We start from the raw sequence: 27,472 nt of genomic DNA on the forward strand, positions 1-27,472 counted from the left end.
TTCTGTTGACGGGAAGAGTTGAGATGAGATGCAAGACGCACAAACGCAAGGACGACGGGCGGTCTCCAACCTAAGCTTGATTGGCGTTTTTTTTTTCCTCCTTTTTTTTCCCCCTTCCTGATTCGAGACTCATCTATTCTATACTGTGTGCTTGTATTTATTTGACTTACCTCACCTTGTACTTACACGATCCACATACAGGGAAGCACTGCTCATTTCAACCCGAATGGGTGTGGTCGTCTGCCTATCGGATGTTTAGGCGTCCCCAAACACTCTGGAAAAGATGGTGTGGTTACGTCGTGGGTGCGTCTGGCATTTGAGAACAGTATGGCTTGTTTGAACTGCTACTTTCTTTTCCCCTCAATGGAATAAGACCTTGCAGGAAATGAAATGGTCTAGACGCTCACAAAAATCGCATTGTTCGTTTGCGCGCATCCAATGGTCATCAAAATCACATGCAGAAAAAAAGACAAAGAGTACGGATAGCAAAAACATAAAGAAAAATTGTGGGGGCGAAATCATTGGCCCAATCATCATGCGATTTCATACACGATCAGCGGGTGGAACTGTTTGCTCCCCTGTTGAAACCCCTCAAGACCCCCCTCTCGAGCGTGATGGACAGCTCGGCACTACAGAGACTAGCAAACATTTGAACCAAAAGTCAAATCAGACCAAAGCAGTCTAGGTACGCTTGGTAAATGCAACTTTGCGGAGCAGGTATGTACGGCAAGGTACGGATAGATACAGTATCAATGTTACCCGTCTTGACTGCCGTTGACTACATTTCATAATCTATTTTTTCCCTCTTCATTCTCTCTTTCATCTGCGCTATGGTGACCCCAATCAACAACAAAAAAAAAAAAACAAAAAAAAAACCCCTGGCTACATGCCACTTTTTTCGGGCCACAGTTTCGCGGGGTACATCAGACCGTTGGCCCACCGGGCTATCTAGGGGTCACACAGCTCAACAAGCTAGCTCAGCTATCTGCAATTATGCATTCCACCGACGTGGTACTGTATTTATCGTACGCACATTTTGGACAACGAACCACCGCAACACTGCTACTCTGAAGCTTTTTTTTCTTTACCTGATGCGCCACTTTCAGGACAACATTAACATTGCATTTCAATCAACGCACGCACCCGAGTGGCGTCCAAGCAACCAGTGAGCAATTAACAAAAAAAATCATAACCTCGTATTCGTTACTTCTCGCCGTCTTCTGAATCTAGCTCTTCCCCGCTCTCTACCTCCTCCTCCTCCTCCTCGCCTTCATCGTCCAAGCCCTCCGGTCTGGGTATCATTTCGAATGCCGTCAGGCATGTAATCCGATTTTGCGTCTCATAACTTCCCAACTTTTTGCCAATAGACCCCTTACCGCTCACGAGGCATTTGCGCTCCACCTTCCACACGTGAACCTTGCCGTCACTGCTTCCAGCCACGACGACTCTGTGCTTTTGTTGCACGTTTTCGGTACCCGCTAAGACCACAAAGTCTTTGATGCGGCTGGTAACCCCGGAATCTTTGCCTCCTACGCTGCCTAAAAGTTTGGCAGTTGGCAGGTGCTCTGTCTTCTTGGCACCATCCTTCCCCTCACCATCTTGTGGCTGATTTAGATCTTCACTCTTGGTAGAGAAGAAACATATCCGCCCGTCTTCGGTGGACACGGCGAGGAAACTGACGTCATCGCCTTTCTTGCTGTCCTTCTTGCCGTCCTTCTCGCTATCTTTGTTTGCATTCCATTGAAGGTATTGTACCTTGTGAACCTTAGTCTTGAGGCTGCCCATCACGCGGCACTTGGGCGTTCCATCCATTCCGTAAACCAAAACCTCCCGGTCAAAGCCGACCGCAAACTCGTCCTCCCCATCGCAGGTGCCCCAGACGACACTGCGGCCTTCTCCCATGTTGTACTTGGCCTCGCCTATCTCGTGTAGGACGTCCTTGCCAAAATTCAGCACGCCGGCCTTCTTTCCCGTGACCAAGTTCCACAGCCTCATGGATCGCTCTCCCTTGCTGACGCTGATCATGACTTTGAGACTGGGATGCACTGCAAAGTCGTTGACGCCAGCCGGCGTGCCACCCATGGGCGCCGTGTCTCCGCTTGGCCGCCCATATGCCTTGGGTATAGGAACCTTGATGGCTGACAGTAGCGACCAGTCACGCGTCCTCGTGATAGCTATTGTCGAATCCTCCGAAGACGACAGGAGTTTAGACCTCGTGGGGAAGGAGAGCTTTGTGATCGTAGACGAGTGGTGCAGAAGCGTGCCCAGCTCTCTGTTCTGCGGGTTCTCGGCGACCGGCCGGGGGGCGAGCGATGAAATGAGGTCCTGTTCGGCGCTCTGCTTGGGCGGATGCGCAGAGATGTTGTAGACGTTGATTCGCTCGTCCGTGCCACCTGTTGCCAGCATGACCCGTTGACCTTGACCCGGGGCCGGCGCAGATGGGTGCGAGAGAGCGAGGCATTTGACAGCCGAGTTGTGGGCGTCAAAGAGGAACGTGTCGGCAAAGTCAACCTTGTCTCCCTCCTTGCCGCCGCGTATCGTCGCAGTGAAGCCGTGAAGGGTACGGTCGTATGATCCGGTGACAATCTGAACGACGACGTCAGGTTCCTCGGGCGTGGGCCGTACTGCCTTTGCGCGCTTGGTGGTTTGTTGCTGCTCTGGCTCCGCCGTCTTCAGGGCCGCGGCCGCTGCTTCTCGCTTGCGCTTTGCCATTTTGAAGTATGGGTATGCCTCGGGAAAGGTTTTCAATCGGTCTGATTGAGTGTAAGGACTGAGAGTCGAAAACAAACAAAACGAGTCCGACGACGTAGAAGTACGCTGAGAAAAATATCGCCAGAAGGCAGGTTGCTTGGACGGGGGTTACGTTCGTTTGAAAACTTTTGGCTTATCGAAGCAACCGATAAGACCACCCATGTCATATGTATCCAGAAACTCCGCGACCTTGCAGCGTTACAAGGTGGGGTCGGAAACGAAATTTAGCTTGCCTCCATTTGGACCAGCATCGCAAAGCTTTGGCAACAATCTTGATTGAGCACCTTAGGTACGTACAACATGGATATCAGTGAATTTGTCCCACGCTGATGAGCAAAGTAATCACATTTGGACAACCCGGTACTGAAGCGCCCATCGACCATTTTACTATACACAGCTTACACGCCGTCTAAGCTTTGACAAGGAAGTTATAAATTAACATGTTGAAGAGGCTCGTCGCCGGACCTCATAATTGAGAACAGCGTGAACACAAATATGGAATCAACGATGTAGTTTGGTTGGTGTTGCTACATTTCCCCATACATGACACTCTTATGACGTGAATAACATGCTTCCAATGCCTAATAGCGATTGGAGTAAGCACTACCGAACTTGCTCTGCAGTCCGGTTAAAACATAATGGAACAAATGTTTAGGGTACGACAATAATGCCGTCCTCATCATCCAACCCTCGGAGGCTGGAAGAGCGAGCAGCTCTGACTTGTGTGTCAAGATCGCTAAAAAAAAAGGGACAATCCTGTTTATCCATTTAGAGAAACTCCGTCATAAAATCAAGCAGTCTGGTAGGCTCCTAATCCGCTTCTGACACCGTCAATAATGCACCATGCAGGTCTGAAATTGGCCGCCATCAGCCTTGACGCTCATTGAGATTGAGCCACCGAGTCTTCCCAAACATTTGCCGCAAAATGAAATAATGTCGGAAAGCTAGCGGCTATGCCAGGGAGGGGCCAAGGAGAAGGGGACTGCATCGGCACTCACCATCTACTTGACTCCCACTCCTGGATCCAGTGGCAGCAAACTTTCAAGCGCTCGCGCACGCTTGCGGTTCCCAGAAGTCGATATTTTTCCAAATCATTGACCGGAAGTACACTGGCGAACCACCACGGGAACTTTGCTGCGTCATCTTCGGGGCATTCGCCGTATATGGCCAATATTCGATGTGTCAACCACCCCGCGCTAGCTTCCCGCATCCGCGCCACGAATTCGACCCCAAACCTCAAAAGCTCCCTGGTGGGCATCACGTCAAAGTTCGGCGGCGCTTCTGGGCTCTGCCTGTTGTTGGTTGTGACAGTTGCCGCCACGCAGGTGGCATTTCCAGAAATAGACGTAGGTTTGTCGCCAGCTTCCTCTTGTTGTAATGTCGTGTTGGGGTCGGTATTCAATGCTTCGCGTATTTCAGCAGCCTCCAAAGCCTCTTCCTCTGCGATGCTGACATCGTTTACCCGTTCGATTTTAGCCACGACGTATCCGTCTTTCATGCCATGCTGCAGGATGCGAAAACGGGAGACGCCTACGGTCTCGATCAGGCTTCGGCCGTCTGGAAAGAACTCGACATTGATTATACGGAGCAAGGTCCCGATGTCTACAAAGTCTGGTTCTCCTGCTCGTCTTGCTCGTCTGTGCAAGACCATGCCGAAAGTGCGATCCTGCTCCAAAGCTCGTCGGATCATCAACCTATACCGTGGCTCAAAGACGTGCAGAAATGTCGGCATTGTCGGGAATGACAATGTACACACAAACACCGGTATGTCAAACTCGGCAGTGCCATGCCTGCTCTCGGCCAAGATCGCTTGCTTCCGGGCTTCCAAAGCAGTCGCCCATAGGGTTGTTTCAATACTGGCCATGAGCTTATTCTGCGGCCATTCCCCTCGGTGTATATGACGTCGACATACTGCACACAGGTCCGAGTGGTCCAGTATGCGATGTAAACAATGTCGACAAAATGTGTGGCCACAGTGGGTGGTTACTGCATCGTAGAAAAGAGCATAGCACACCTGACAATCAGCCTCTGGCTTTGTCGCTTCAGAGATGCGCTCTAGGATTTGTACATGGCCCTGTTCTTTGGCTGTGAGTGTTTGATAGGCGGGATCGCGGGTTGTGGTGTCTACCGGCGACACTTCAGCTCTAGCAGCTAAGCCCCGATCGGTCTCTTTCGGATCTTTGGAGTGATCTTCAACATCCTGGCCATCCTCACTCGATCGAGGGGTTGCTTTTGGGCTCGGCATCTGCTGGGATCCTGGTTGTTGCGCAGGTCGTTGCTGGGTCTGGAGCCACTTGGCCAGCGCCTCGTCATCATCCTTGGCAATCAACTGAGACAATTCCCCGGCCCCGAGGGCTCCTTGTATGCTGGCCACCACATTGTTGATCGCGACGTCAAGGGCACAATCGTCAGTGGCATGCTCCTGGTTGCAGTCGTCGAAGGGGCAGTCGAACCCCTGCAATCGGTTCGGACCCGCGGGATATGTAATATATTCACGCGTTCGTGGGCGCGGAAGGCACTTGCGGCAGAGTGTCCTCCCACATGGGAGAGTAACTGGGTGATCTAGAGGTAAGGAGCAAAACGGGCATCGGATGAGCAGAACAAGACGCTGGAGGAGGCTCGCGGTGTCGCTGCGGTCGAGAGTCTCGGCCGCACTCGTCGACGGCAACAAGGCCGATGTCTCGCTCATCTGATTCGAGCACGGGAATCCCGGCGAGGGGTTCGGTTCACGCTCTCAGGTTCGCAAACGAAAGCTTGAAGGATCGCACCGCATGCGCAGATGGTCGTTGGAGTATATCATTGATCAGAGTACTGTCGAAGGCCGGCTCTCGGTCAGTGGCTTGTAAGTAAGGTGAGGAAATAATAGCATAAAAAATAAAAAGATAAAAAATAAAACATAAAAATGTATATAGGTAGCTATGGGATCACTTTGTACTTTGGTGCCCTCGGCGCAGTCTGGTGGGCCGACTAACCAGTCGAGAGAGGCTGCGGCGAGCGACTCGAGGATTAATCAGTCAGTTGAGGAGTCAGGATCGTTCAGGCTGGCCAGGGTCAGGGGTGGTGGAGAGTTCATGTACAGGTGGTATACAGCGTTTCGCCGTTTTTCCTGCTTAATAGCCGAGCTGGAGAAGGCATGCACAGGATTAAGGATCCGAGTAAAGAGAACTAGAATTACAAAGTGGCCGCAAGAGATGAAATGGAATCACCATTGGAAAAGCATTCTGGGATGAAAACCACAAATGTCTATCATTATGGCGGCTTCTCTAGTGAGCCGCTGTGCATCATCCATCCAATCTTTTTGTTAGAGTCAAGAGACATCCATTCAGACCTTATTAGCATGATGGGCGCGATACCTCGAAAAGACGGAGACGTCATCGAAAAACTGGAAACGGGCGCAAAAAAAACAGTAGACCAGGCGAAAAGTAGGTACAATGATCATTGCACGCATCCACCTCGTTGGTTCGGTGCTGTGTCAGCTAGAAAGTGGAGTGAGTCTGAATCAAGTAGTGTCAGCAGGGTGGGCAAAAATATTTCTTTAGGTACTTTGTAGGTGTACAGTCACAGTTCATCCCCACTAAAGAAAAATACGTTTGGGCGCATTCACTCCTACTGTATGTATATATGGAATAGGTAGAACACAGTGCGATGATATTTAGTAGTGCAGCCAAGCTCACCGAGAAGCAAGATATCTCAGGTAATTACCTGGCATTACCTAGGTACTTACCCAGGACTAGGCAGCTGTAATTGTCTACCAACCTACTCCGTAGGTATAATTTTTACAAAAAGCACGGACTAGCCAAGCTGTCATGGAAGAAAAAAGAAGAAAATGATTGATAGTTTCACTGGGCTTGCAACCCACTTCCTTGCCAACGGGCTTGCTTCTCCTGCATGGTAGAAAACCACGTTCCATCACAGCAAAAAAAAAAAAAAAAAAAAAGGAAAAAGCAAACCATACACTCACCTCGGAGGCGTTGGTTCGTTCTAGACCAACTACCTATCGGCCTACTGGACCAAATTGGACCACATTGGACCAAAAAGGGCGTTTGTGGTTGGACGGGACGCGCATTCATTTGGTCGGGCGGCTAGGCTATTAGTGGGCTGACATAAATGTAGCGGTCATCACTGCGAGCAGGCGATCGTGTAACCCATCGCGCATGGTGGCCCGCTCACAAAGCAATTTTTGGTAATGGAATTGTGAAGTACTGTAAACCTATAAACAGACTATGATAATTACCTAAATGCTGTTTCCAGTTCCAGTGTGAATAGAAATGGACACCTACCTATGTGTATAGAGTAATATACAGCACCGTTCTCGTCCCAAGATGGCCGTTTGGGAACCAGGTACTTCATAAGTAGGTACCGAGTTAGCGGATATACTGTCATAACACATTTACGAATATATAAACCGGATCCGCTATACGGTAGAGTTCATACTTCGTGCTACAAGATGAATAACGATTCAACAACCCCGCGAAACCTTCCGGCTGGCAGACTTCACACTTTCGAAAATGCCAGGCATCCTCCTTGTCCTGCACTCGAGCTTTCATTAGTCTAGTTTTCCCCCGAAATCTTGGCGTCGGCGTAGATGAACCTTTGCCTCGTTGGAGGACGACACCTGCCACATAGGTCGAGGTTCACCGTGGCGTACCCTGTGTCTCGCGAGTCATGAAAGCGCAAATCTTGCATCTTTCAAAGCGGCTACTTGGTTGTTGAGTAGCCCTCGAGGGACTTTCCAGGACACGACCCCGATTTTGAGGGACGGCATTCCCGAACCGTTCATAAAGCTAGGTGCTAGTAGACGCTATGCTCATTCAACGATCGAAATATTTATGAACCTTCCAATGAGCCGCTAGCATCATCGGCGGCGATGCGAATGTCCACTGTGACGATCCTCGTACCTTTCGCGATCGCGCTCCTGCTTGTAGCTTTCAGAGCCACGGTGGCTATGCTTATCTTGCCGTTCCCTCTCCTCGCGCTTGTAATCATTCAGTCGTTTGGGCCGCGATCTCGAGCTTCCCTTCTGATCCCAGGCTCCCAAATCTTCTTGACCTTTGAGATCCTTTGCCCCGAGTCCCATTTGGTTCGGGCGACGCTTGACATCCTTCGTCTTTGGGCCCCTGGCCTTACCGTCCCAGCCCATGCCCCGCAAGAGTGCTGCGCCAAACTCCTCCACGGGCATCTCCTCGTAGTCTTCCAGGGTTGACACATCCGGAGCGTCGCGAAAGTTTTGCTTAAACGCCTCCTCCTCCTTGGCACCCGCAGACTCCGCGCGTGCTATAACTAAATTCCTCTTCTTCTTGTCTTCCCGCTCACTCAGAAGCGCTTCCATGGCCTCCTCATCCGCAGTCTTTTCTGGTTTTGCCTCATTATCGCCCTTTTCTGCATCGGACTGCTCAGTTTGTGCTTCTCCTGACTGGCCACCGACGTCCTCGGTGGCTTTGGCTCCCTTTTCCTTCAAGGTGAGACCCCATTTTAGCGGCTTGTCCTGATCCGCCGGCTCGACTTCCTTATCTACTGGTTGTGTCGTTGATGCCGCACTTTTTCGTGCTCTCTTCTCCGACTTCCAGTCGCGATTTGCTTGCCTCGGGATCGTAAGAGGCTTTTTGGAGGAGCCCGCATCCTTCCCGCGCCCATCAGCGCGCGCCCCGATTGTTGTAATGGTCTCGGCCCTGCCTGTCGGACGGCCTTCGCCATCGCTTTCGGAATCGGATCCGTTGTCGCCGAGGAGATGCGGTCGTGCGCGCTTGCCGAGGGAAGACGCGGGTGCAGACCTTGATGGCGCTTTGGATGCGCCGAATTTGATGGCGATGCGTGAGTTTACAGGGTCTTTGTCGGACATTCTTGCATATAAAATGAATGTATTAGAAGGCCCGTGGTATAGCTGCCGGGTTGCAGTTGCGATGGAGGATCGTGTTTCGATTTTAAATGCACATATGTCGTCTCTGTGTACGCTTGGTTGAATAGATCCAAACCTACCTTAGGTAGGTACCTATCGTTGGTGCGATCTTGGATTTGATGCCATGCCTGTTTGAAGTGGATCTGTCAGGTGGCTTTGTCGTGGATGTGCTGTACTGTACTGTAATTCGCGCCTGGAAGTCAAGGTACCTAGGTACCTACATACGCTTACTACGCTCTATCTAACACCTACATTCCTCATTTTGTCTTTTCTTCTTCTTTTTTCCGCCTGGCTTGCCAGACACTGGAGATACTGATCTAGAAAAGGCCACAAGAAGATGATTTTAAATCTGGAATGCTTGTATTCTGAGACAATATTCCCGTAATTTGCTCGATGTGTTTTGTCTTTGCTTCATAGTACTGTGTTGTATATGGCAAACAAGGTGCTATCCTGCTGCATATTGACGAGTACCAACCCCACAAAAAGAAAACACGCTTTTCTTCCATTCCCCTGGGAAAATGGCTTGTGGAATATATGTACAGTAGTAGTTCATACCTTGACCGCTGTTGCAATAAGTGGCTCCCTGAGCTTCAGGCAAAACCACAAATGGTATAGTCTACCTCCATTTCGTACCAACCTACCAGATGCAGTGGAATATGCATTTGATGTTTTGATTTTGGATTGTATATGATATACTCTGAAAAGGCCCGCTCTCTCAAACCGCATGGTGTTTAGCATGTTCCAAGACCAGTAATCGACAAGTCACAGGAGGTGAAGTTAAAACAAAACAAGAAAAGGCGGCGGAATTTCTCAAAACTTGGGACCGCAGTATGAATTTTACACCTCAGTACTTCGAAGTTCGAACCTATACAGGTACCTGACTACCGAGGTACCTGGGTAGGTACCTTACGTATCAACACTCTGGTTGCTGTGAAAATTCAGCCATTTGACCAGCTTGAGTACCTGGCACAGTACAGACGGATGCCAAGGTCACATCTTGGCGTGAGTGGGAGCACTCTGGGGATTGCTCGGATGTATGGTAAAAATCTACCGAGACCAAACCAAGCATACCTAGCAAAAAAGTTTGTCGAGGCTGGTCGCGTGCCGGGGTAACGAGAATTGAGCGGACCAAACAAACAGTGGCTTTCATAACCGTTCATCACAAAAGAAAAGTCGGACCCTTTACTCCATCACATTCGCAGCGGCCCATGGCGAAATCGATAGCAAATAATGTCCGTCAAGCCGTGCCCTGTTTGTGGCCTTTTTTTCTTCCTTTTTTTCACATCTTGATTGAAAGAGAGGACTACTGTAAAACCGACCCTGGTACCTAGTATGTCTGTACCTTATCAATGCATTCGAACATTCGCCTCTTGCTCCGGTTTCTGTCCCTGGATTACACCCGTAGATTTGAGAGTAAAGCCCTGATTAGGACTTGCTGCCCCATGGAAAGAGTCGACAGGGGGCCAGGATGAAGGTGAAGGGAAAAGAAACAAAAGTGGCTGCTTGTCGAATTTGCATACCAACCATACACATGCACAAAATTTGTGAGCCGTACTTGGCATACCGTACTTACAGTATTGCTTGGATTGAAAAGCTGACCCTGCCTTGATGGGATCCTGAGTGCATGGGATAGAAATGAACGAGATGGATACGCCAGTGTCAAAATTTAGATAAAATCAAATCGCGAAATCAATCTACGTTGACAGGCACGCGTCAGTGGGAATTCCTAGTGGATACATTTATGCTTTACAGTAGTGCGGACAGTGCTGTGAGGTATCGCTAGAAAAAAAAACCCCGTATGCAGGCCTTGACGCCCTAGAGCAGTTCTAATTCTTATCCCTTCAGGCGCCTCCAAGTACCTTGCAACAGCCCCACCATCTACTTTGCGACGCTGTCCACTAACGTCTTCCGCTGATCCGCTCGCAAACCAGGTTAGCGTTGTGCTGATTCATGGGTCGCGTCAACTCACTGCCTCTGATAGTACCGCTTGCCACCTTCCGCCCCAGCTAGGCCGTAATTGAGCGGGTATCATTGATTCATCATCAGCAGGTGAAAATTTGGTGGTTGTCGGAGACACCCAAACGACGGCAATCGAAATCAATTGAAAAACAACACAACGCGATCGCTTTCATCATCGCTGACCACAGCGATTGTATCCTATCATCTCGGAATACTCGGCGCAGCATTCGTTTTGATAAAAAACGGATGCCGCCGTCGCCGATGATATGAACGAGGTCCGGTCTGCCGACCGCGCAGCCTTCTTGCAAACAAAGCGGGAAGAATGCAGGTTAGCAATATCCTCTCGCGAAAGCGCTGGTTTTTTTCGTCATTTTGAATCGCTCGGATTGGTGCTAACATCAAGCAGTGCAATTGTCGCTTCGCGGAAGCGCAAGCTTCGCGAGTTGTTCGTTGTCGCGACGGATCAAGATGGGTTTCCTAATCGCAGACCCAGTCCAGCGACCAACGCGTCCTCCGGCGCGCCAGCCGACCAGTACCTCCTCAACCACGACATAATTCGGTGCGTCCAAGCCCTCGAATATCTTTTTACAAGCTTCCACTGTGCTTGCAGAGCTTTTGAATTTTATTTGTTCTTGTTATTAGTTACTATTACCCTGGTGCTCACATCGCTCTCTTTTGTAACAGGGGCAACAAATTCAACGACCAGACGATACCCAACAGTTTTACCCTGAATTCAGACCAGCTACAACGATTTTTGAAGCTTTCCTCCTCTCTGACTTCCCAGGCCGCGAGCCCTTCGAAGGCTACAGCCACACCATCAACCACTTCCGCCGCAACTTCGAACGGAAACCCGAAGACTACGTCGCCCTCTGTTGGCAGCCCGCGAGCAATCGATTCCTCTAGCAACAATGCTGCACTCGCCCCAGCACCACAGGCCTCGGCCACCGAAGTCGATAAGGACTCTAACCAGCCACAGTCAGCCAAGGAGTGTAATGCTACGCGAGACGTAACTTCGACGCCCTCATCCAGCCCTGCGATTACAACCGCCGACCCTGGCAGGCTGTCCAGTAATGCCGCTAGTGTCAATCACTCATCGGCAAGGCCAAGCTCTGGAGGACCTGCGGAGGATCATGCAATACCGACGGCTGCAGAACTGCCAAAATTGCAGGTTGCGAAGTCTGAGTCTCGACCGAAAACTGCGGATGAAGGCGACACACCGAAGCTTGGGGCGCCTCTGAAAAAGGCGCCAGATACAGATGTTGGAGATGTGGAAATGCCTGACGCGGTGCAGGGTGAAGCGGAGCCGCGTCGCGCAGATCTTCCTGTTCGACCAACACAGGCAGAAATCTCTCGTTTCCCGGAAGCACTTTCGTCTCCTGGTAGCACCACCCAGACTGCTGCAACCCCTGCGCCCCATGATGCATCTACGGATACGAGCCCGGAGCATGAGGGTGTGCAGTACACCGAATGCGAGACAGAGAAGCCGGAGTCACTACAAGTTCCGCAAGCTACCCCTGACAAGAAAGACAGCGGCGATGGAGTACAGAAAGGCGCAGCTTCACCCGGAGCACTGACGCGCTCTGAAAGCCTAGGTGCTGGGACGGACGCTCTGTCTACGGTGCACAGTGTGGAGGCACAACTACTACAGGAATCCGCAGCCGCCGCTGAATCGGCTTCCAGTCGTACCTCTCAAACAAAACCACAGATTTCTGTAAAAGATGCTGTGCCCGATGACAAGCCACCGTTGGCAGAAACTTCAAGCTCAGCAGATGCATCGTTACCGCAGAAACGGGTGCCCTCCGTGGCTGAAGCATCTGCAAGTCCGAAAACCCCAAAAGTTGTGGACATATCTGCTCATGGACAGGGCATGGGTCCAGCCCCTGCTCCGTCTGCGACTGTTTCTCCCCAGCAGGGATCCAAACAGCAGCCAGATGAACAGCGGCCGACCGGAACAAGCATACCAGCTAATGTGGCTCTGCCCAATCAAGATTCCTCTAAGCTATCTCTAGAAAAGAGCATGGCGGATCCAGGAGCGGAGCTTGAGAGGCCTGCTACAACACAGCCGGATAGCGTTGATATCCCTGTTCCTGAGTCGAAGCCTGATACGCAAGAGGTTCAGCCAGAGAATCTTGTCGTTCACAGTGTACTCGAGACCCAGAACCTTCCCGAGAAGCCAACCAAGCCCAAGATCCCAGTTGCTATATTCGGAGAGAAGAAGTCAAAATTTCCCATGGTCAGGCGACCGCTTAAAGATGGAGAAGAAAACAAATCCAGCAACCCTTTCACTGAGGATTACTTTACAACCTTGTTCGTCCAAGGTTTCACCCAGAATGCCAAGTGGATGAAACCTATCGACAGTCTGCTCAATTCTGCACACAAGACACTCTCGACATCTGATGCCCATTTGTCTATAATGGAGCAGCAAGCATGCCGGGTGCTGCGACGGGTGTATCATTTGCAGCAGCAGGATAAGTGGTCTCTGAGGCAGCCTAGGAGGTATCCGGAACCCAGGAGACCTATATCGCATTGGGATCAAGTATTGGAGGAAATGAAGTGGATGCGGACAGACTTTAGACAAGAAAGGAAGTGGAAGAGGTCAGCAGCTCGCGTTCTCGCTTTTGCATGCGCAGATTGGGTTGCGGCGGACGATGTCAAGAGGAAACTTTTACAGGTACCGACTATCATCCCTAAGCCTGCGGTAATCCAACCAGTTCCCGGCGATGATGCGGGGCAAACGGAGGACGCCGACATGGCGGACCAAGGAGATGAAGAATCAGCTGCGAAACAAAAGACCGCCGCCGGTGTGGATACGGACATGGTCAATGAGAACTCGGATGAGCCTGGCGACGTCAAAATACCTGCAATGGACGACGAGGAACAGATTCCGGTCACACATGTTGTTCCAGCCGAGATATTTGCCTTGCCTGAAACATCGCTCACATTCAGCTTTAGCAACTCTTCGGCATTTAACAAACTACTTGACGAACTCCCGATGCACGGAGGGCCACTCCAGATACCCGATAATACCGACCTCTTAAAATCGGATCAGGATCCCGATGCACATTGGAAGCTTGCGGCCGTTCCCTTGACCAAATACGTCGAGAGACCAATGGTTCCTGTGCTTAAAGGGCCTCCGACAAAGCGCAGTCGGTACCAGTTTGCAGAGGAGAGCGACAGCGATGCCGAAGATGAGGGCAACATTGTATATCGGAATAATCGCGACGACTCTGCCGGAGCTCTGAATGGTCAGGCATCAGAGCGAGAGCTCAAGGATGTTGCGCTCTTTGACCCTGAGATGCAGGTTCTAAGGGATAGGCTGCACGCGGGCCATCAGTTCCGCCCGCCTACAGAACATCCTATGCCCCTGCAATCTTTCTATGAGTCGCGCACCGCGTCCCAATGGACATATGCTGAGGATGATCAGCTGAAGAGGTTGGTGCGGGAGTACTCCTACAATTGGTCACTTATATCCAGCAAGATGGCGATGCCATCTCTGTTTTCGTCTGGGGCTGAACGAAGGACGCCATGGGAATGCTTCGAACGTTGGGTGCATCTGGAAGGCCTACCGAATGATATGGCCAAGACACAGTATTTCAAGACCTACCAGTACCGGATAGATCAGGCGCAGGCTGTTATTGCTGCCAAGAACCAGATTGCACAGGCCCAAGCCGGACCGGGGGCAGTGACTCCAGTGCCACGCAAGCGCCTGACAACGACCATTAGGGTGGAGAGGAGGCGAGCGCAGAAACATTTGACTTTGCTGGACGCTATGCGGAAGCTGGCCAAGAAACGCGAGGCCACGGCTCACAAGACGGCTTCGGTGCAGGCAATGCGGAAACAAAACGAGTCTCAGCAACAACAGCAGCAACAGCAGAACTCGCAAGCACAACAGCCGCGCGGGCCAAACAAGACTCCTCGAGATTACAGCTTGATGCGATACGAAAGGGACCAGCAGATTAACGAACGTATGGCCCAGTTTGCGCAGAAACAGCAACAGGAAGCGCAACGAAAGGTATGTCGGGCTCATTCAAAAAGCGATTCGAACGTATTGGCTAACGTTTTCTTGTTACGGTCACAGCATCAAGCTGCACTCGCAGCAAGGTCTCAGGCCGCCGCCGCAGGCAATCCCCAGGCTGCAGCTGCAGCCGCCGCGGCAGCCGCAGTTGCTGCCGCAGCTTCAGCTACCGCAGGCAGCGTGGGCGCTACCGGCATGGCAAATGCCGGCGGTATCACGCCGACAGCTGGTGCACTGCCTCCTCAGATGGCTGCTCACATGGCACAGCAACTTGCAGCAGCACAGGCCGCGGGCGCCGGAGCAAACCCGATGGGCGGTGCAATTCGTGCCCCCAACGCTGGGAACATGGCAACTCAGCTCGGTATACCCGGCCATGCACGTGCAAGGATCGCGATGCAGGCCCCGCAGAACCCAATGGCAGGACTACAGCAAGCGGCTGGGAATCTTGTTCCTCCAATGCAAATGAACGGCATGGCACAGTTGCCATTGCAAGCACAACAGCATAGAATGGGCATGGCGTCGTCGAGCCCGACCGAGATGAATATGCTCATGCAGGCCCAAAGAATACAAAACCAACAGAGGTCTGTTCAGATGCAGCAACAGCAGCAGCATCACCAGCATCATCCACACGCTCCTCAGCAGGCGTCCCAGTCACAGTCGCCTCAACAACACCAGCAGCAGCAGCAACAGCAGCCCCAGCAACAACAACAACAACAACAACAACATCACATTCAACATCCGCAACCGCAACCTCAACAGCACCATCAACAGCAACCAAACATGGTGCATCAGCCGCAGCATCAGCAATTCCAGCCGCAGCAACACCAGCAGCAGCAGCACCAACAGCAACAGCAACAACAACCACAGCCACAGCAGCCACAGAACACGCAACCTCTTCAAAACCAAGTGGGGATGCAGAATTCGCCGTCAGGCATGCGCGCCACCCTTAATGGAGTTCACAATGCCAACCAACAAAACTATCTTGCCAATGGGCAAGCTGGGTTGGCCTTCAGCCCTCAAAATGGAGGCGCCATGAGCCCACCCCTGAATCAACAGGCTGTAAACTCTCCTCGAGGCCATGGTATACCGCAACAGCAGGCTTCTTCGGCTGCATTAGCTCATGTTGAGGCCCAAATCCGCGCACAAGCGCCACAGATGCCACTAGACCAAGTGCGTAAGCTGGCGGCGGTCACTTTGGAAAAGCGTTTGGTCCAGCAGAGGAATAACGCGATGAGTGCGGCTGCCGGCTCGTCCCCTAAGCCCGGCATGGTTGGGGCTGGGGCCGGCGGCACACCGCATCAGTATGCGCAGCTCTTGCTGGCACAGCAACACCAGGCTGCACAGGCCGCCCAGGCACAGGCTGCCGCTGCCGCTGCGCAGGCGCAAGCCCAGGCTCAGCGGGCACCTAATCAAAACGGTACGGTGCAAAATGGGCAGAGTGTTCAAATCCAGGGTCAGAATCAAGGTCAGGGTCATGGCCAGGCTCAGGCTCAGGCTCAGGTCAAGGTTCCGGGCCAAGTCCAAGGTCAGGTCAAGATTCCGGGTCAGGTTCAAGGTCAGGTCAAGGTTCCAGGTCAGGTCCATGGTCAGGTCAAGAATCAGGGTGGGGTTCAAGGCCAGGCTCAGGCTCAGGTTCCAGGTCAGGTCCATGGTCAGGTCAAGAATCAGGGTGGGGTTCAAGGCCAGGCTCAGCCTCAGGTTCAAGGTCAGGTTCAGGCTCAGGGTCAAGCTCAGGGGCAAGCTCAGGGGCAAGCTCAGGGGCAAGCTCAGGGGCAAGCTCAGGGGCAAGCTCAGGGTCAAGCTCAGGCTCAGGCTCAGGCTCAGGCTCAAGCTCAGGCTCAGGCTCAGGCTCAGGTTCAGGCTCAAGCTCAAGCTCAGGCTCAGGCTCAGGCTCAAGCTCAGGCTCAGGCTCAGGCTCAGGCTCAGGCTCAGGCTCAGGCTCAGGCTCAGGCTCGGGCACAGGCTCAGGCTCAGGCTCGGGCACAGGCTCAGCCTCAGGTACAGACTCAAAATCAAAGCCAGGGTCAGGGTAAATCTCAAGTTCAAGCTCAAAACCAAGGCCAAGGTCAAGTTCAGGCCCACGCCCCGGCTCAGGCGCAGCCCCAAGGCCAGAAGAAGCAGACCCCGACTCCGAAGCCAACCCCTACCCCCACTCAGGCACCGGCGCCGGCCCCTACCGCGGCCACGCTCACAGCCACGCCAACGACCACGGCCACGTCAACGCCAACACCGATGCCGGCGGCGCAAGGCCAGTCTCAGATGAATGCGACTCAGCATCAGCGACAAGTCAGCAATGGAAACGCGCAGGCTGCTAGCAGTTAATAACGGGGAAAAGGTTGGGTGTATTTGCGGGCGCAATACTTGAAACATAGAGCATGCTTTTTAATGTACATATAGTTAGTTCCTTCTATTCTCAGCGAAGGCGTTTGTCGAGGGTTTGGGATGAGATTCAGCATACGGAAGGCTGTTTATTGTAGGCTATCCCTCGAGATATCAGGAGAACAGTGACTTGTCATTGAGCAGTTGACGGACAAGAGTCGTACAACTTAACATAGACACTCGGCATGGGAAAAAGGCGTGTCGAGAGATGAATTAAAAAAAAAAATCAATCAAAAATGATAGGATAGGTTTACATACGTTGTCTTATAGGTGCCCCAAGCAATAACATCCTGTATGGACGTCAGATTCGGTTTGTTTCTGCTGTACGTATGTCCTGGTTGGGGGGTTGCACGTGATATCGCTCCACCCTGGCTTGCGCTTTAGCGTTCCACTCACTGATTTGGAGAATGATGTCTCGCACTGTGATCCTGCCGTCCGTCAGACACTTGCCAAAACTGTGGTTGCAAGCTTCCATTGACAAAACAAAAAGCAACCGACTTACGACACCTTTAGTTACATTTACTTACTTCACCTACAGGATGCTATGCATGAATGAATGAGTGAATACTTGAACACGTCCTCTCGTCTTCATTGCCCAGGGCTATCTACCAGTCCAATCAGTACATATTCGGAGGCAACCCAGTGTCAGCGTAACACACTCGTGTCCTGACTACCTGAGGTACCTACCTACCTAACGTGCTTGCGTACTTGATTTACCTGGGAAAATCAATATTCGCGACCCCATCATAGAAAAGGAGGCAGATGCTGCAGATTGCTGTTGTCTACAGCCTGAGAGGGATCCTTGAAGCAGATATACTTAGACTCCCTACCTGAACCGAAGACCTTTTGTTGTTTATTCCCTTCTTTTGTTCATTTCAGCCTGGGAAAGCCAGGCCCCGTCGTCATTCATAATGGTCGTCTACTCGTTTTACATTTTTGACAGGCACAGTATGTTCTCTTTTGTTTTTGTCTTCTTTGTTATTTTGTTCTGGGTTTTCGTCTTACTTACGCCATCTACCAAACAGCCGAATGCATCTACACCAAGCAATGGCTTCCTCCGCCGCCCAGCGCCCCGGAGACGAGCAAGCCCGGGCGAGATAGCCGCAAGGACGACGCCAAGCTCATCTTTGGCACCGTCTTTTCGCTGCGCAACATGGTCCGTAAGCTCGGTGGGGATGACGACGCCTTCATCGCGTACCGGACCGCCCAGTACAAGCTGCATTTTTACGAGACGCCGACGAACCTGCGCTTCGTGCTGCTCACCGACACGGCGAGCATGAGCATGCGCAATGTGCTGCACCAGATTTATATCAACCTCTGGGTTGAATATGGTATGTAGACCCCACTAAGAAAAAGAATTGTCCTTTGTTATCCCTATGTATGTCTGGTTTGCTAATCTTGCCGCCTTTCTTTTTTTCTTTCTTTCGAAAGTTGTGAAAAACCCCCTGGCGCCGGTTGAGCACAAGGGTGGAGAGGGTGTCAAGAATGAGCTTTTCGAGTTGGGACTGGATCAATTCATCCGAGGGTTAATGTGAAGCAAGTACACTTGTATGCTGCTCTCTAGAGTAGGATATAAGGCCGTGAGTGGTTATGAGATCATCACCGTCGGTCCAGAGACTATTCGCCCTCCGAAATATATGCAGTTTCCTACCTCTTTTTCTGGATTACTATGAAATGAGCAAGAGCGAACTATAACTTTTGAACCAGGAAACACCAAGCTGACGCTGAATCCACCACAATGCAGCCCATCAGAGTATTACTTCCCAAGAGCCTTCGATCGAAGAATATCCCAGTTGTTGATTTAAAAATAAATGAAATCATCACGCATCATCGACAAACCCCCTTCAACAATCCTCCTCCATTTAGCAAAGATGTTATCTCACTGCGGATACTCCTCCTTGGAACCCTTGGGTGCATCTCCAGCCTGTTGTGACACAAACCCCCCCTCCCAGCGCGGCTGTTAGTCATGGGGACGCATTTTATTTAAAGAAAGGCTGAAGCTAGTCGGACAAGGACGAAGGCGGGGGGGAATAAGAAAAGAAAAAGGGAAAGCCAAAAATAAACATTATAGCATGACAAAACTTACCGGGGCCGCATAAGTAAACTTGGCGTCTTTCGGGACGAGATAGTCACGCAGGCGGTCCTCCCACTCGACGCCCGTCTTGGAGAGGAAGAAGGCCTTGAACAGATCGAACTCGCGGGCGAACAGGCCCTGGGTGACAGAGGGTTTGTGGTATTTTGGCGGCGCCCGCTTCTTCTTGGTGAACTTTGCCACAAAGTGGTACAGGTGAGGTGTGGCATTTGACTCGAACAACTGTATTTTTTGTTGTTTTTTTTTCATTTGATTTTGGATGCGTTTTTTTGGTAAGTCTGGGATGCAACAAAAAAAAGCCCCTTTACACAGGGAACTGAAAATAAAATAGAGGTGTAGGACGAAAATAAGGGGGGTAATGTGGTTTTGGTTTTTTTTTCTTTTTTTTTTTTTTTTTTTGCGTGACTTACATAAAGTGTATAGCAGCTCGAGTCCTTGCCCCCAAGAGTAATCTCGTACTTGAAGTTGGTGTTGTCCGTGTAGACATGGTTTAGTGCTATGTTTGGCCAAATCATGACAGCCATTGGGTAGTTGCGAAGTCAGTGAGTGAAAAAAAAAAAGTCACATTCTAGATGTTGAGAGATTTTTGGTTCTAGAACTAGAACACAGTCATGAAAAAAGGGGTTGTCTTACCGGTGTTGATAAAGCCATTCTCTTCCAACTGTTTGCCCTTGGCGAGCTTCTTTTCCTGTACCGCCTTTTCGCTCTCTTTCTTCTCGGGTCGACTCCACTCATAGTCGAGTTCCTTCAGCTTCTTTGCCTTGATGCAGCTGAATTCAAGCCAGTCTGACTTGACGATGAAGATCTTGTGTAGATTCTTGTTGCCTCTCTTGCCCTTGTTCTTGGCCTTCATGATTCGATAAGCGTCCGCGACTGTGTGTTTCCCCGTCCATCAAATGTTAGATAAAAGCCCATTACAAATATATGAAAATTAAGATAACTATAGGCGAGAAGATAACTGAAAAAAAAAGAAAGTAAAAGTCAACGTGGTACATATGGCTGGCTGTGTGCTTACCTCGACCATAGATGCCCGTTCCTCCCTTGTCAAACTCCTCCTTGGAGCACACCAGATGTGTCACCGTCTCGTCCACCTTGTCAACCAGCTCGCCATGTCGGTACTTGATCCAACGCTCGATCTGCTGCTCTGTCCAGTTCTCGTCTAGCTGGCCCGCTATGGCAATCTTGCAATCGCGGAAGACGGGCTTCTCCCACGACTCAACCTTTCTGGTCCGCGCTGGCTTTGACATGGTGAAAGAAGGTCTGGGCTTTGTGTATGTTTTTGATGTGAGGCTGAGGCTTATAAAAGACAAGCAAAAATCGTAAAGACTCTGCCACTAAAGAAGCTGCAAAAAAAAAAAGAAGAAAAGTAAGTGAGATTCCAAGAAGACGCTGTTGAAGAAATTTTGAAGAATGATGGATATCTAGAGAGATTTGTAAGGCAACTAGCTGCAAGAATATGGACTTGAGTAAAGAGCTCGAAGAGAAACTGAAGATTGTGAGGATCAAAGTGAAGTCAGCCCGTGAAGTTCTGGTGTATGATAGATTTCAACAGGCTGTCAATAATATCATATCAATATTGATAAGTGATGCCAAAGTCAGATCCCGCGGGTAGAGGTTACAAGGCAAGTGAATGAGAGGATTCCAATGTATCTTTCTCGTTATCTCTCAGATAGAACCTTGCTGTAGTGTGATGATCGAAAGGACTCAAAAAAAGGTGGACAAGACGCGAGAAAAAGAGCCAGAAATGATGGCACGAGATGATCAAAAATAGAAGGCATGTAATTCATGTGTTAACTTGCCGGTAGAGACATCGTCTCCCTCTCATGTAGTTCTAGGATCAGGTCTCTGAACAAATGGGGGACATTCACCATGTCGTTCCTTCTTGTATCTGGTACTGGTGGGTAGTGATCAAGTCTGCAATCGTCCCATACTAATAATTCATGCCATGCGTTTGAATATCTATAAAGTATTTACCCGAAATTACACGAAAGAAAGCTCTAACTCGATCCGCCAGCGCCACCACCATTCCCCCGGCCGGCACCACCATCGAGCAGCAGCTTCGGTTTGATGTAGTCTTCATCCAATTGCCTGAACAAAGCTGTTGGGTCCTCGGTGCTGAATAACTGACGGATGGCGGCCGTGGCCGACAAGCCAGCCGTCTCTGTGTTCGACCTTGTCCTGGTCCCCTCCGTTGGCAAACCGGCTGCGTCCTCATCGCCGGTAGGTGGCAGAGGGCTGGATCGCCTCCTAGGGGCTGGTGGCGGCAGGTCCGACGTGTCAATATCGCTCCCGAAGTCATCCGAGTCGGTCGAGCCGCCTGGATTCCCCAGGAGGTCTACTCTTTCCACGTCTTCCCGAGTTGACCCTGAACGGCTGAGATTGCCGGGCCGAGCCGCACTCAAGGGGGATCTATGTCCTGAGCTCCAGCCGCTCGCGTCTCTTCCACCAGCACCGGCATTACTGTCACGTCTCCTGCTCGGACGTGTGTCTAATGGCACAACGCCATTGCGCCCGGCTGGGCTGTAACCGATTCCTTGACCGGACCGCTTGTAGTAGCCTCCAACTGCCTCGATGTCGAATTCGTCGTCCGAGTCGATCTCATCCGTTACCCCCGTACGAATCTCGAGGATCTCTAGCACGTTGACCGTAGTACCGCCAAAGATGATGACTGTGAGCACCACCACAACCAGGACGGTGGCCTTGAATGCACGGTGGTCCTTGGCCGTCAATAAAGCCGCGAGAGCGACACCGACCGCTCCACGCAGCCCAGCCCAGAACAGCATGCCTTGGTACTTGTATGGCAGCTCCTCGGGGACGTTCTTCATGCCACGCCTTTCTGCACGGTACCTGTGAAACCAGTTGATGGCCCACGAGAGTGGGAAGACGGCAACCCAGCGGGCTGCGCAAACCGCCATAACAGTGACAATGATGAGCAGGGGCTGGAACTGGAGGTCCTTGTCGGTGAAGAGGGAAACACCCAGGTAAATGAAGATGAAGTTTTCGGATAATTGTGCGAGGACCTGAAACATGTACTTGGTCGTAAGCTGAGTTCGTCGGGACATGTTGAAGTACGCATAGTGTTTGAGCGTGATTCCGCAGAACAAGAGTGAGACGATTCCAGACATGTGGATGGCCTGGGAAAAGTAGTAAGTGGCGTAAGCGATGAGCACAATCAAGCAGCTCTCCAGCTTCGGAAACCTCCTGAGGTACGTGTACTTGAGCATGAGCGCAGTGAGGATGCCGAGAAGCGCCCCGATGAACAAGCTGCCAAAGAAATCCCTCAAGAAAATCCAGAAACCCCAGAAAAAGGTCGAGATTCCAGCAGCGCTGCCTTTGGTCAAACCCCTGGCGGACTTTTGCGCCGACTCGAAGATGACGATGGCAACAGCGTCATTGAGAATGGCCTCTCCAAAGATGATGGTATACAACTTCGGGTCCACCTTGTACGAGTTGAAGATGGCTATGATGGTGACGGGATCGGTGGCCGACAAAGTTGCGCCAACAGATATGGCATCGATCCAGTTCATGGTGAGCCCCTCGAGGGGTACGCGAGTGTAAAGCCATAGTATAACGCCAATGACTACGGCAGACAGGAACGTGCCGGCAAAGGCGAATGTGAGAATCGTTCCGATGTGACGGAAGAAGTTGGCCTGATGTAGTTCGTAGCCGGACGAGAGGATGATGGGTGGAAGGAGGAGGTTGAAGAATATTTGATAATCGAAACTGACGAGATCCTGGAGTCCATCGACGGCAAACACACGCAGTGCAAGGCCGACTGCCATTCCTAAAGGGAGAAAATAAGGTAACCCGTGTCAGTGAGGTGCACACAGCGGGCCGGAGAACAACAAGTCGTTGCAAGGGTCGGCAAACCGGCAAAAATGGAGACGACAGTTTCATGTACTGCTGTCACTTTCTTCAGCGAGAGAAAGTAGCTTGCAAAGAATGCGGCGATCAGCAGCACGATAAGTATGAAAAGCGCCCATGATGAGTATGTTTCCTTTTTGGATGTGTCCTCTATAGGAGACGGCTGTCAGTCAGACTATGAGTTCCATATTGGATGAGGTCGCAGACGAGAGGATACATCATGGCAGTGTGTCTGTGTGTGTGTGTGTGTGTGTGTGTGTGTGCAGTATCATACCTCCAGGTTCGGGTTCCTCGGCAGCGCGCCCTAAAATCTGGTCAGTAAATAGTGTCCCTGGTGATTACATTGCAAAGCGATGGGTGCGTGTTTTTGCGACATATCGGGCTTAGCATACTGGTGAGCTCCAGGAGGTTGCCGGCGATGTCCAAGGTCATGGCTGCGGCCGACGAGGACGGGGCGGCTACGTCGGCTTCGCAGCAAGTGAGTACGCTACCGTCCTGGTGAGATAAAAGGTACCATGCGTTTTAACGTTGGTCGTGGCTGTCGAGCGAAATGCGCCGCTGAGTGGTGGATGATTTGTAGTCGTGGCCGTGGTTGATGGGTCAGAAAAATGATGGGTGCTCCGAACATGTTATTCAATCAAACAACCATCCAAAGAGGACTGGCTGGCGGTCTTTGAGATGGAATTGCGCTTCCACGCGGGCGAGTCGCAACAACGCCAAGTATTACGGTTCCAGTTTCGTTTTTAGCGCAACTTAGTGGATCATCCAAGTTGGGGCCTTGAAAAGCGGGAATAACCCCAGCCCCCAGTTAATATTAGGACAAAGTACCAAAAATACTTATCCACTTATGTGCAGTGAGTGAATGGAATGGATGCAGAGGGATCAGCTTTCCTTGACTACCTCTAGACTAGTATAGCCATCTGCTTGTATGGATGAACCCCGATTACGTAGTAGACCTCTTACACGCACCCCAACGCAAAAGCCAAACCACGCGGGGGTACCCAATTGAAGCTGCCGACTGAGGTCGTCTGGTCTCACTCAAGGGTGACTGGGGCCTTTTTTTTTTTGGTCAATTGAGAAGAACTGCCTAATTACATTTGCAGCTTGGCCAGTTTTTGTTGCATGCCATACAAGTACCCTGTTGATGCAGGCAGAACCATCAGCCGGAATCCATCCCAGCCCAACCTCAGATGCCATCACATCCACATCCATCCAAGCTCGGTCTCGTGGCATCCCCTCATTTGAGTTAGGTTGCTAAGGTATGCTGTTGATTTCAAGCGCGTGATGCACCAGGCACGCACTTTCTTTTCTACGGCTTCGAATTGATTTTCGACACATATTGCCCGGAGCTTTGCAAACTACCGTCCGTTGACCAACCCAAAAGCATTTGATTGAGGAAACCTTAAAACCCCGACCCTCGAAAGCTTAAACCCTGCAAGCGCTCGTCGCCGACCTCAGTAGCACTTGTCATCCCCCCTCGCATCTCGAGAGCCTCTTTCATCCAACTCTCCCGACAATAAATCGCTCCGGAAGCATATCAAACAACTGACTCCGTTCATCCCGAATAATCGCATGCCTCCGTCATCAGCAGAGCCCCCAACCGCTTCTGCCGCGAACGCCGCGCGCAATGTATCGATAGACGAGTCGCGGCGACATGGGCGCAAGGACCCTAACCAGAACGAACAGTCCCCGCTGCTGTCACCTCAGGATGACGAGGTCGACTCCTTCATGGCCCGACGCGAGTCGGCCATCGAGGATGACGATGACGACGATGAGATCGATCCATTCGAGACAACAAAGAGCGTTTGGTACCTCATCCTGCTGACCATTAGCATCGGTGGCTTGCAAATAGCCTGGTCCGTCGAGCTTTCCAATGGCTCGCCCTATCTGCTCTCTCTCGGTCTGAGCAAGTCCCTGATGGCACTGGTCTGGATCGCTGGTCCGCTGTCCGGGACCCTGGTGCAGCCATATGTGGGAATGCTCAGTGACAACTGCCGTATCAGCTGGGGGAAACGGAAGCCCTTTATGCTTGTCGGCGCCGCCGCTACCATTACTTCGCTCCTATTCTTGGCCTGGACCAGGGAGATTGTTGGTGGCATTCTTGGTTTGTTCGGCGCCTCTCCAGATTCTGATGGGGTCAAGACAACCATAATCGTAGTTGCCGTGCTGTGGGTTTATATTCTGGATTTTGCCATCAATACAGGTATGCAACTTGAGCTGGTTTTTTTTTTCTTTTTCTTTTTTTCCCCCTTGGGAACTGCGCAGTCGAGCAGAAGATAGGGGCTTCCCATCTTCTCCGGGTCCTTAGTTTGCTAATTAGTATTACATGAAATCAGTGCAAGCTGCAATTCGAGCATTTATATTGGATTGTGCTCCATCTCATCAACAAGGTATGTCTTTTTGAATTCCGCGGCCGTCCGCTGACTAGCCTGGCAGAACATGTCAATTGACTTCCGTATGTCTCCAGAGGCTGCCAATTCCATGGCGAGCAGGATCACGGGCGTTGGAAACATCGTAGGCTATGTTGCTGGTTTCGTGAACCTGCCAAAGATTACTTGGTGGCTCGGAAAGACGCAGTTCCAGGATCTGTGTGCAATTGCCAGCATCGCTCTCGGGGTCACCGTCATTATCAGCTGCATTTTCATACCAGAGCGTGATCCCAGACTCGAGGGCCCACCGCCAAGAGATCAACCCGGCGTCTTGTCGTTCTTTACCAAGATCTTTACGTCGATAAAACGCCTGCCCCCGGTGACCAAAAGGGTTTGCCAGGTGCAGTTTTGCGCCTGGGTTGGTTTCTTCCCAATGCTTTTCTACACATCGGCATATATTGGTGAGATCTATGTACAGCCGTTCTTGCGCGACAATCCGAACATGACTCCCAAGGAGCTCGATGAGCTATATGAGCGTGCCACTCGGGTGGGAACCTTTGCTCTGTTGATCTACTCAATCACAAGCCTGAGCACAAACGTCTTCCTGCCTTTTTTCATTCAACCTACATACGACGCAGCGCCATTGGTATCGGCAGATGCGCCTGGCGAGGGGCCGTCGGTGCTCGCTAACGCCAAGAACGCTAACGGCAACAGTCGGTCGTGGCTCGATCGCCTGGTCATTCCTGGCTTTACGCTTCGTCGTGCCTGGATGTTCTCCCACATACTGTTTGCATTTAGCATGGGCTGTACTGTCCTTGTTGAATCAGTCGAGGCAGCCACGGTGCTCATCGGACTGGTTGGTATCACGTGGGCCCTGACGCTGTGGGCCCCATGGTCTTTGATATCTTGTATGGTGTCCCGCCCCGTTCGTTCCTTGTCGGTCTTGAGCAAAGCATGGCTAATTCCTTGGGTGACCTTTAGCGGAGATATCGAGGCGTGATGCAGTCCTGCGAGCCCAACAGAAGCGCCGCGGGCTTAACGTGGATCAGAGTTATGATGAGGACGAAACGCCTTCATCCGAAACCAGTTCGGGTCAGCTAGAAGCGGAAAGAGACGAGCAGGTGGCGGACCAGGCTGGTATCATCCTTGGCATACACAACATGGCCATCGCAGCACCGCAGATCATCGCGACGGTCGGATCCAGTATTATCTTCAAGTTCTTCCAGAAACCGCGTGGCACTCCAGGAGATCGTAGCATATCCATCGTCATGGCCCTTGGAGGCATCACGGTTCTGGGTGCTGCATGGCTTGTGCATCGCATCGATGACGACGTTGCCGTGCCAGCAGATGAGCTCTCTGGCATCATGGAAGCAGGTGCCAGTGATGGTATCCTAACCGGCGGACCACCGAGGCCATCCCTCAGCCAGAGGACGTCTTTCTCATCGACGCGTCCGTCCTTCTCGCGCAGTCGAAACCAGAGCACGGAGTCGCTATCGCGATACAGCCAGGAGAGAGCAGCATTGGTTAGGGCTAGCAGTTTCGGTGGTGCTGAATACTAGGTCTAGCCTATCTATGTCACTACAGTTAGCCGTTGGATGGGGTCAATCTCTTGCACAAGCCCGTTTTTTTTTTCTTCTTCTTTTCTTTTCTCTTTCTCCTTGCCAAAAGTGTCTTGCCGATTTGAACTCTTGTTGTTGCATCGTCCTACTGTGGTAGAGGCTGGAATTTGATATATAACCTTATAGGTAACATGTGTTTCCTTGTCTTTTTTGTCTCTTAGCGTGGGTGCATGATGAGATTTGAACTGCTGGCTGACGATCAAAGACAGCTTAGCTTGATTCATTGAAATAAATACCTAGGTACCTGAACACTGATTCTTTGAGCACCGAAACTTTGGTTGAAGAGGCAGGTTGACTCTACATCAAGTAGGCAGCCGACAGGCTCGCCAAAGACAGTATAGGCCGTCAACCCTATGTCATGTAACATGCGTAGATTTATTTGCAAGGGAAAGCCTGCGGGACTTGGATTGAACACAGGCTAAAGTGCCAGATTGCTGTGCTACAATATTGATTGCCACTCAGGGCGGAACATGGTATATATGATCTGAAAGTTTCGTGGATCCTCGGACCCCACCGTCCGCAAATGGC

General features: G+C 51.2%; 8 protein-coding genes across 8 annotated transcripts; 3 read left to right on the top strand and 5 right to left on the bottom strand.

Moving 5' to 3' along the window:
• Window positions 1–1,203: 1,203 nt before the first annotated feature.
• PgNI_00835 (uncharacterized protein) lies at window positions 1,204–2,712 on the bottom strand (the record flags this gene model as incomplete). Its single annotated transcript, XM_031120912.1, has 1 exon — window positions 1,204–2,712. One exon carries the CDS (start codon window positions 2,710–2,712, stop codon window positions 1,204–1,206), a length of 1,509 nt encoding a protein of 502 aa, XP_030986439.1.
• A 983-nt stretch (window positions 2,713–3,695) lies between these two features.
• On the bottom strand, window positions 3,696–5,997 carry PgNI_00836 (uncharacterized protein; the record flags this gene model as incomplete). Its single annotated transcript, XM_031120913.1, has 3 exons — window positions 5,829–5,997; window positions 3,750–5,576; window positions 3,696–3,702 (listed from the first exon to the last, which is right to left on the bottom strand). Exons 2-3 carry the CDS (start codon window positions 5,438–5,440, stop codon window positions 3,696–3,698), a joined length of 1,698 nt encoding a protein of 565 aa, XP_030987187.1. The 5' UTR covers window positions 5,441–5,576; window positions 5,829–5,997.
• A 1,609-nt stretch (window positions 5,998–7,606) lies between these two features.
• PgNI_00837 (uncharacterized protein) lies at window positions 7,607–8,590 on the bottom strand (the record flags this gene model as incomplete). Its single annotated transcript, XM_031120914.1, has 1 exon — window positions 7,607–8,590. The coding sequence occupies one exon, from the start codon at window positions 8,588–8,590 to the stop codon at window positions 7,607–7,609; it is 984 nt and encodes a 327-aa protein (XP_030987188.1).
• A 2,123-nt stretch (window positions 8,591–10,713) lies between these two features.
• Window positions 10,714–16,943, top strand: PgNI_00838 (uncharacterized protein; the record flags this gene model as incomplete). Its single annotated transcript, XM_031120915.1, has 4 exons — window positions 10,714–10,934; window positions 11,013–11,165; window positions 11,291–14,618; window positions 14,685–16,943. Exons 1-4 carry the CDS (start codon window positions 10,873–10,875, stop codon window positions 16,941–16,943), a joined length of 5,802 nt encoding a protein of 1,933 aa, XP_030987185.1. The 5' UTR covers window positions 10,714–10,872.
• A 530-nt stretch (window positions 16,944–17,473) lies between these two features.
• PgNI_00839 (uncharacterized protein) lies at window positions 17,474–18,627 on the top strand. The gene is made up of 3 exons (XM_031120916.1): window positions 17,474–17,948; window positions 18,026–18,331; window positions 18,432–18,627. Exons 1-3 carry the CDS (start codon window positions 17,912–17,914, stop codon window positions 18,533–18,535), a joined length of 447 nt encoding a protein of 148 aa, XP_030987186.1. The 5' UTR covers window positions 17,474–17,911; the 3' UTR covers window positions 18,536–18,627.
• A 252-nt stretch (window positions 18,628–18,879) lies between these two features.
• On the bottom strand, window positions 18,880–20,339 carry PgNI_00840 (uncharacterized protein; the record flags this gene model as incomplete). The annotated part of the gene is made up of 5 exons (XM_031120917.1): window positions 18,880–18,924; window positions 19,087–19,314; window positions 19,503–19,588; window positions 19,726–19,965; window positions 20,108–20,339. 5 exons carry the CDS (start codon window positions 20,337–20,339, stop codon window positions 18,880–18,882), a joined length of 831 nt encoding a protein of 276 aa, XP_030985855.1.
• A 750-nt stretch (window positions 20,340–21,089) lies between these two features.
• PgNI_00841 (uncharacterized protein) lies at window positions 21,090–23,754 on the bottom strand (the record flags this gene model as incomplete). The annotated part of the gene is made up of 4 exons (XM_031120918.1): window positions 23,349–23,754; window positions 23,231–23,260; window positions 22,963–23,106; window positions 21,090–22,876 (listed from the first exon to the last, which is right to left on the bottom strand). Exons 1-4 carry the CDS (start codon window positions 23,386–23,388, stop codon window positions 21,090–21,092), a joined length of 2,001 nt encoding a protein of 666 aa, XP_030985854.1. The 5' UTR covers window positions 23,389–23,754.
• A 250-nt stretch (window positions 23,755–24,004) lies between these two features.
• On the top strand, window positions 24,005–27,342 carry PgNI_00842 (uncharacterized protein). The gene is made up of 5 exons (XM_031120919.1): window positions 24,005–24,215; window positions 24,341–25,159; window positions 25,293–25,346; window positions 25,424–26,233; window positions 26,307–27,342. The coding sequence occupies exons 2-5, from the start codon at window positions 24,529–24,531 to the stop codon at window positions 26,882–26,884; spliced, it is 2,073 nt and encodes a 690-aa protein (XP_030985853.1). The 5' UTR covers window positions 24,005–24,215; window positions 24,341–24,528; the 3' UTR covers window positions 26,885–27,342.
• The last annotated feature ends 130 nt before the right edge of the window (window positions 27,343–27,472 follow it).

This window comes from Pyricularia grisea, assembly GCF_004355905.1.
Source record: "Pyricularia grisea strain NI907 chromosome Unknown Pyricularia_grisea_NI907_Scaffold_1, whole genome shotgun sequence".
In the NCBI taxonomy this organism is placed as follows: Eukaryota; Fungi; Ascomycota; class Sordariomycetes; order Magnaporthales; family Pyriculariaceae; genus Pyricularia; species Pyricularia grisea.